Consider the following 9,195-nt stretch of genomic DNA (forward strand, 5'->3'; position numbering starts at 1 on the left):
GACTGAATATGTCTGAATTAGGGTTTAGCTGCAGGGTCTGGAAGGGGCTTGTCATTGTCTGGGGCTGATTAAGTCGATGGCTAATGTTTCCTCCTTGTGTAAAAGACAATAAATCATCCTTTAATGTATCTAATTCGCTTTTAAATTTACTGATGTTTTCCATTTGTATTTCTTGTTTCCTTTCTTGTTCCAGTTGCCACTGCTGTAGTCTCTCTTCTTGTTTCTTTTCTCGTTCTTCTTGTTTATTTTCTTTCTCCTCCAACAACTGCTGTAGTCTCTCTTCTTGTTTCTTTTCTTTTTCCTCCAACAACTGCTGTAATTTCTCTTCTTGTTTATTTTTCTTTCTCCTCCAACAACTGCTGTAATCTTTCTTCTTGTTTATTTTGCTGTTCGAACTGCCACTGTTGCAGGTTTTCTTACCACTGCTGTTGTCTCTCTTCTTGTTTCTTTTCTTTTTCCTCCAACAACTGCTGTAATTTCTCTTCTTGTTTATTTTGTTGTTCAAGCTGCCACTGTTGCATGTTTTTTTGCAACTGCTGTTGTCTCTTTTCTTGTTTCTTTTCTTGTTCTTCTTGTTTCTTTTGCTGCTCTTGTATTGCTGCCATCAAGTCTGCTAAGCTGTAGTTTGATTTTCCGCATCTCGTTTCCATTTTTTTTTATCCCACTTCTGACACCAATATGTTACGTCTCCGTAAATTCGTTCCGATGAGACTTTAGCAACACAAGTCCTCGCTAATGCAACAATATGATATAAAATTGAGAAGATTTAGTATTTATTACTAAGAAATAGAAAAATTATCTTTGTAGAAAATTAAATATATAAAATATGTATTATATATATATATATAGTGGTTATTTATTTAAATAAATATTTGCTAAGTAATAGTGGTAATAGTTTACTTTATAAGATAGTATCAGTGAGTTACATAAAGCTAAACAAATGCAGGGCTTTACTGACTACTTTTCTGTAGATTTGTGGTGTAAAAAATATAATTGTATTAAATATTTCGTATACTTATTAGTGCAAACTTGAAATAAAATAAATTGATTATCTATATTTTAATTAGTAAGTTATTAAATTAATTGCTTACAAGAGAGCAGGTTTGTAAAAGTCTATAATTAATAAAAATCACTTTAGAGGTCATGTGTATTTCTACTGACTAATTTTAAGATTTTAAAGGCCACTTTAAAAATGAGAAAACTTCAGGTTAATCCCAGATGATTGACGAAAATTAGTATACAAATTTGATAGAATTGAAGTTAATGTATTTGAACTTACTGTATCAGCATTGAATAAAACATGCCAAGTTTTAGATTATACTGAAATCAATATTTAAGGCAATAATCCCCAAACATTTTTAATTTTGTACATATATGCATAGGAAGGTCACAGCCACTATTTATGACCTGCTAATCAGAAAATTTTAGTGAGGATATAAGTTTAATTACTATCTCTGACAATATCTTTCCATGAGTAAATTAATCAGATGTGAGAAAATTCTGGAATTTTATCTACTATATCTATTATATATATATATATACACACACACCTTAAAAACATTTTTTGGTCTTTTAGTTTCCCAGATGAATGGGTTTGTGAGTCAAAAGTTGCCCAGATGTCCCATCTTTCCATTCCAGTTACACTTCTACCTCGTGATGCCTTAGACATGCTACATCCGTCTCTGTCAGCATTTGCTCCACGGAAATGCAAACGAAAGTGATTCTGGATGCTAACATAGAACTACAGTAAATTTCTTTGATTTCTGTACTGTCTCTAGTGGTCAGTAAATACTTGATCTCACTCTCCAAGTTATATCTTTGCAACATAGTGTTGCTGAACAAGTAAATGCTGTGTAAACAGTTGTGTTTTGATCATGAATTATCATACTATAGTGTCAAGTGTGGTACCTTGTGAGTATTATCACCACACCTGGAGTTAGTGTTCTTGTAAGAAAACAGATTAAAAATAAACATATTTTCTAAATTAATTGATTTATCAGTTATGTACAAAATATTTTATTTTGATGCAAGATGTTAAAGCTTTTTAATCAAACAGGATATTTAAGGAGATAATATGGATACATTAAGATGTAAAAATACAGTAAGTTACCTTAATAACAGTGTGTTAAACGGTGCAGTACAGAAGGTCTAATAATGCCACTTACTTGTTGTAATATTGTATAGTGTAGAGGCATAATTTGCAAAGAAAGTTTCTGGTTGTTGTATTTAATGAAACCAAAATGTAGACCAACAACATAATGCACTTTTTTAGCTTACATCAAACGTTTGTTGTAGCTTGTACCTAACTGTATGTTTTTGAGATTATTTCAGTATTGTGGGTAATTGTTCCATTTTACTATAGTTTCTTACAAGTTATTTTGATAATATCTTAAAATCTTATTTAATAGTTACTTTGAGGCAGCATAGACATTGAATGGTTAGAATTTCTTGTTGAATACTTCTGTTTTGGGAATTTAAGGTGGACAACATTTTAGATTTTATATGAAGGTCTTTTTCGGGGTTTAAACATCATCCACCTCAAGCAGCATAGCAAGAACATCCTAACCTTAGAGAAAATTCAACTTTACAACGTGTTAAAGTACCAAAGGATGTTTCTATCCTGATGTGGACAAGGTATCTTTGGTAATCTTCTTACAAAAGTAAATCATAGATGTTATAACAATAAGTTAGTTTTGTTTAATTGTTACGTAGGTTTTGTAGGCACTATATTCTAAGTTTACTTTCACTTCTTTTTAAATAGTAAGATTTTCTAAGATGCTTTTATGTACAGGGGCCCAGTCCATGACATTTTTAGAAGTTCTGATCTTCTTAAATCATGAAAATTAACTTACATTTTTTATTCTGTTTATACCCTGCTAGCATAATGTGTTCTTTAGTTAGCTAAATTTTAACTTAGAGTAATGTGCTTCTTTATATTTAGGCCATTATGGTATTAGGAAGTTAACCTTAACTAGTAATTTTTGTATTACACATACATATGATGTTGTATTCTATTCACATTAACTAGTTTTATTTACTTTAAATGAAGTAATGAAAAATTTGCATCATGTATGGCTACCATAACAATGCTCGGTTCTTGAAGAATTTCAGTAGTTTGTATTGCTCATATGCTGCAATATATGTATAGGTTTCTTTGCATGGGATGGTAGTAGGTTATAAAGCAGTAAATATTTTAGTAAAGCCTATGCCTATTATGAGTAAATGTTTCATTCCTAGAATGTGTTAATCTGTAGGAAACAAATTTCACTACCCAAGTTCATCACCAACAAGTTTTTAATAAAACTGTGTTAATTTAGTTCAATGCTATACTTACAAGTTATACCAGTAAATTTCACCAGTGGATTTTGATGTAGTTCAGAATTTTGTTCTAATATAAATTTCAATAATCCTATTGTTTTTCAGTGTTACTAACCATGCTACTTGTGTATAAATTTGTCCTGTTTTAGGGTCAGCTTTATCAGTTGTGTGTATATGCTTATTCAAAATTACTGCTCAAGTTTGATAATAATACAAAAAATGCTGCTCCACCTTACTTCATCATGGTTGGTATTTTCACAAATTGATAAGCTGACAAGTAAGTAAATAGAACATGACATTGAAATTTCATTTTAATAAATTGTTTGATGATGTTACAGTGATTAAATGTACTTCTAACTGTATTTTACAGTTGAAAATTTAACAAGAGTGTAATTTTATAAGATCAGTTTGTTAAAACAATGTTTGATTTGGTAAGATTTCTGTATATTTCTATCTCCACAGTCAAAAATATTGAGTGATAACTTGCCATGATTCTAGCATGGTCATGGCAAGTGTTTTTGATTTTGTTTAGAGGGAGGCCAAGTTTGTTCCAAAGCTAGAAAGGATAGTTTAAAATAGATTTTTTTTTACAATGATCCCCAGTTATGATAAAGTAAGTCAATGCCTTTACTGCCTTCTGCTGAAATGTCATGTAAAAAGAATTCCCAGTTTTTCCATTTTCTTCAGATATGTCAAACTGGATCTTTCTGAAGGAGACTCAAATACCTTACCATTGTTCTAAAATGTTGATAACCCATTAGTTTTGCAGATACATGTAATTGTAGAAAGAACTTGCAACATGTTTGGAAGCAAAGAACATTATATTTCTTGTAAAAAAAAAGGAAAAAAGCTTGACTACACTCTTGGTATGATTCTATAAATATTAGTAGCTTTTCCTATATCTACTACAACTTACAAATCAATCCTGTGATATAGCCTTACCATACTATGTTTGTGTGTTACCTGTGCTTACAAATATGGTAGCCTTTGTATGCTATGTAACATGAATGTTCCTGTAAAATATTTAGTCACTGAAAATGCTACATACTCTAGGAACATTACTAGCTTTTTAAACTGTAAGATTAATAGGCTCAAATTTCTATTGCTTTAGTATTTTTGAGTTATACTTCGTGATGAAGATATATATGTTTATTGTGTTTTTTCTTTCTGTGGTATGAAAATATACTTTTCAACAAATGCATTAGACACTAATCCTTTTGGTTTAAATATTTATGGTCTGTAAAACTGTTATCACAGGTTCTTAAGCTAATCATTGATGATTTAATACACTTGAATGTATACTTGTTTAAAATATGAACTTTAAAATGTGTTTAGGATTTAAAATGTTATATGGTATGTAAAACTCAAGACAGTGAATTGTGATCTCTTTTGGGGTAGCACAGATGATAAAACTGGGCCAGTTAAGAATGTATTTTTTCAGCCAGTCTTATTGTGATGTCTTATTACATGTGTTACCCTGTTGAAAATGAGATTATACTTGGTGGAAATATTCATGAGAATAATTTGAAGAGGACTACACAAGTAATAAAAATCATATTGATATCTAAGAGTATCCAAAGTTGTAGTAATAATTTCTACATGTGAGGTAACCATGAAACTTGTACAAAAAAGTTGTTACCCTGTTCATTAGTGTGAAGTATCATTTATATGTAAATCTGAGGAGATGAGAGGCACTTATTTTATGTGTGTGTGTGTGTGTGTGAGTATGAGAGTGAGAGAAATGTAGACAATCCCACTGCCAGGAGCAGGAAGGGAAGTGTAGAAATATACCCAACTGTGTTCAGAGTAAATGAAATGATGTTGACAAGTACTGCCTTTATTTATAGACTAAAGATTTAGCTAACAGCTAACAAGACACTGCCATTCTTAGTCGAGGGAGATTATCCATTTTGGCTAATTCATTTTTCCAATCAGATATCCTAGTGTAGCTTAATCAACCTAATTGATATTATATGCATTTATATAATTGGTCATTTCTAGAGGTGTCATCGTCTGTTAGGTCTGTTTTAGTTCTCAAGTTAATTTAATTTCTTAATAAACTCTATTTCATACTAAGAACATGTTTATTATTTCAGAAAGCTTATAGCACTGATTCCACTGTAACCTGTTATTTCAGCAATTGCTTTCCCTCAATGATTTTCAAAAGGCTTATTTTCTTATTCTGCCTCAGTGTAGCTTATTAACATACCAGTCTCACTGCCACAAGTCCAGTTCTTCAGAAACCTGATTAGGTAACTTTAGATCCATGCGGTTTTTATGGTACTGATAGCACTTTAGGAAAGTCCATCCTTCCAGAAACCTTTTTTAAATTACTTATATAGCTTGTCAAGATACAGTTGCCATTTAGACTAACTCAGTTCTCCAAAGATTTTGTATGAATACTATAGTTTGGTGTAACTTTCCAAGGTATTAATCTCACTTAAAACGAAAAAAACAAGCTCTGCAGGGAATTAATTTTCAGAGAGTTAACATGTAATAAATGTTATATTCTCCTAGGACCCATCATTTACAGTAAGCCAAGCTGTTCAGGAAGATGAAAGAAAGCTCAGTTTTTTAGAGACACTAATCCTAATGTAAGATACTCACATTTTTCAGACAGATAATCCCACATTAGGCAAGCCTAGTCATTTAGAAGCTAAAGTTACTGTACAGGAATCTGCCTCTCTTGAAAGTTAATGAATATATAAACTTTCAAGTATTAGTTTTGCCATGAAAATAGTAACGCTATTCCTCAAAGGTTTTCTGGTAAAGAGTAGTCATATTGTTTAAAAACTTCAGCTCAATTTCAGGGTAATTTGATTTGTTAAAAACTTACGTTAGTCACTAGATTTTAAACCAGTCTCACTCTGAAAAACGTTTCTTCAACATCTTCCACAATAGATTAAACTTGTCCAAATTGAAACATAGAATTCATAGAAGCTGTATCCCACTGTAAACTAATACAGAAATCCAGTGAATTCAACCAAAATCAAGATGAGTTTTCTAAGTTTATATTGCTCATGTATAGTTTATTCAGTGGATGCCACTCAGGCTCTCGCATGTAGTGTTTTTCTTGGGGAATGTCCATGTCTTTTAAGTCTTAGAAAAATGCATGTTTACTTAGGTATGATTTTTTTTTCTTTATTGCATGTTTAAAATAATAATTTCATAACTGGACCACATTTTTAAAATTTAGATAATAAGCAAATTTGGGAAGTAGAAATTTTCTTGTACTTACTAATTATTGCAATGTTTCTGTGATTAATAAGATTATAGTATCTTGCAACTGTATCTCCTCCATTAGATTTACAGTTTTGTACAAAAATAATGGGTTTTTCCCAACAGTGCTGGTTCATCAACCGTTTGTGTAGTTGGCATGTAAGTTGTACATAAAAATGTGTGTTTTGTTTTCACATGCATCTCTGGGGTTGGTCACTCAGAAAGAAAAGTTACCACCAGAGGCTTCTTCACTTCTAAAATTGTATAGAATGTGAGGTCGTCTGAGATCTCGAATGGGTATCTAGTGGCCAGACTTCCTCAAACTCGAAAAAAGCATAGATATGGCACTGAAAGTTCAAATAGCACGATTGCTTTGGTGTACAAAATTTGTACCTGCTGGAGGTTGATACTTCAGTTGCTTGGTTTTGTAATGACTGCCAGATTGATGTTATTTTTGAAACCTCATGTATATATGTTATTGTAGTTGTATGTTATTATTTTGTACCTGTAATGTTTGTCTTTGTGGTAAGTTAAAATATAGTTAGCCTGTTACAGTTCCTGCACAAAGAAAGAAACTGTACCTGGAACAGTAACTGTGCTAAATATTTAACCTATGGTGCACCTTTATTTTCACATCCTGTATTGTCTAAATGCGATGATTAAAATCACACACTGTAATTCTGTTTCTGAGTGGTTGTTATTTTATTTTTCCATTTTGAGAACATAGCAATGCTATTTAAATGACTTACTCTAAAACGCTGTTGAGTGGTTAGTTAATTGATTTATAAGAGGAATACCAGAACATTACTATTTAGACATTGTTTCAGCTAAAATTTTTAACTTGATTATTCTGCAATGTAAACAGAGCGTGAACCAAATCAGCATATAAAAACTAAAGCATGTGAAAAATATATACTGTGCATATTATTTCAGAATTTTGCAGAATTGGCCTTTGCAGAAAAGTTTGCTTGAGTTGAAACAACTAAAGATATAATAGCAACACTTTTGTCATGGCAGAAAAGTTTGCTTGAGTTGAAACTACTAAAGATATAATAGCAACACTTTTGTCATGGCAAAAAAGTTTGCTTGAGTTGAAACAACTAAAGATATAATAGCAACACTTTTGTCATGGCAGAAAAGTTTGCTTGAGTTGAAACTACTAAAGATATAATAGCAACACTTTTGTCATGGAAGAAAAGACAAAGTGTTTTCAAATGTACATGAATAATGCACTGTTTGCTATGTATAATTCATACAAATGGTGAAGATGAATGATACATTTCAGACGTGTGTAGTAATTCTGTATTGTGTATCATAATAAAATAGTACTCATTCTTGATGACCCTTTAATAAACAAGGTATAATAATCTTTTCAGACTATGTTATTCCAAGTGATGCACTCGAATGGGTTCATTTAAACAGTGTAATACTCCCAAATTTCACAACTGTGTACATATTTCTTATGGTAAAGCCATCAATAATTTTGCTGTTTGAAGGCTGTAAATAACTTAGAAGTTGGAAATATGTGGTAGCCCACATCAGGGACAATGTTCAACATTTTCATATTATTTATAAAACATTTGATGAATTAGTAGGTATATCTAGTTGTCACTGATAAAATTGAGTATACCCTTTGAAAGTACTTGAAATAAATGTTTTTAGAATATTGGAAATCAAGTTTATTAAAAATGAATACATGATAATCCAAACTATTTTGGAAGACACTTTTGCAAAAAAGGAATGTATCAAGTATCAGTTGAGAACATATAAAACTTTTGTGATGCTACAGTTCACCACTTTCCATGTGGTCCCATTTGGAGCATAACTTTTGAATATTGTAAAAGGACACACTAATAGAATAAAAACAGGGAAATAAAAATGACAAATCACAATATAAAAATCCAGTAAGTTGAGTGTTTGTGAAAGAGCAGTCGATGACCAAAACAAAGAATATTTCTGATGCTATAATTCACCACTTTTCACATGTTCCCATATGGGGCATGGCTTTCAAATGACCTCGTTTTTCAATTCGTATTATTTATTGAACATAACGTGTTTTAGCTTAAAGAATGTGAAATGTGTTTAATAGAAACTTATTCTGATAGTTTATGCAAACAGTTTTGCTACATATACTGTAAATTTCATATGCCTTTCATAAAAAAAAAAAAATTGCCCAACTTTTGTTGACATTCTTGTACAACAAAGCAAAAAATAACTATCTCAGATATTGATAGTTTACTAAGACTAAGAATATATTTTTCTAGTTTCATATGTACTTATATTACAACAATCTTCATTTAAAAAGTTAAATAAGAAATAATAAAATAGAAATTTCAGCTATAGCTGAACATGTAAAAACTACCCAACATACAATATTATGGGAAAAAACTTTAGTTGTAGCCCAGACTCGAAGTTTTATATTGTTACGCCTCCGTTCGTTAGTTAATTTGCCGTAAAAATTCTTTCTGAATACAACTTTGCGAAACCCTTAATTTCAACAGTCGCGCTGTAACAAACGCTATAATTCACAACGAACGTCTCACGTGCTCAACTCAACAATACTCTGTCCGCAGTTCAATTACACATTGTTCTCGTCACGTTGTGACCGTCTTATATATACAAGACTACCCCATATCTAGTAGTCTCCCGACGCTTCAT

General features: G+C 31.2%; 1 protein-coding gene across 2 annotated transcripts in view; it reads left to right on the plus strand.

Moving 5' to 3' along the window:
• The window catches only part of LOC111085045 (zinc finger protein aebp2-like), a 116,734-nt gene extending 109,253 nt beyond the window's left edge, over positions 1-7,481 (plus strand). For both annotated transcript variants that reach the window (XM_022382067.1, XM_022382066.1), the window contains exon 6: positions 1,577-7,481. In XM_022382067.1, the coding sequence (XP_022237775.1) occupies positions 1,577-1,721 (145 nt within the window). In that variant the 3' untranslated portion in view covers positions 1,722-7,481. The remainder of the gene's footprint in view (positions 1-1,576) is intronic.
• Positions 7,482-9,195: the final 1,714 nt, after the last annotated feature.

The sequence above is a fragment of the Limulus polyphemus genome, unplaced genomic scaffold (assembly GCF_000517525.1).
Source record: "Limulus polyphemus unplaced genomic scaffold, Limulus_polyphemus-2.1.2 Scaffold214, whole genome shotgun sequence".
NCBI lineage: Eukaryota > Metazoa > Arthropoda > Merostomata > Xiphosura > Limulidae > Limulus > Limulus polyphemus.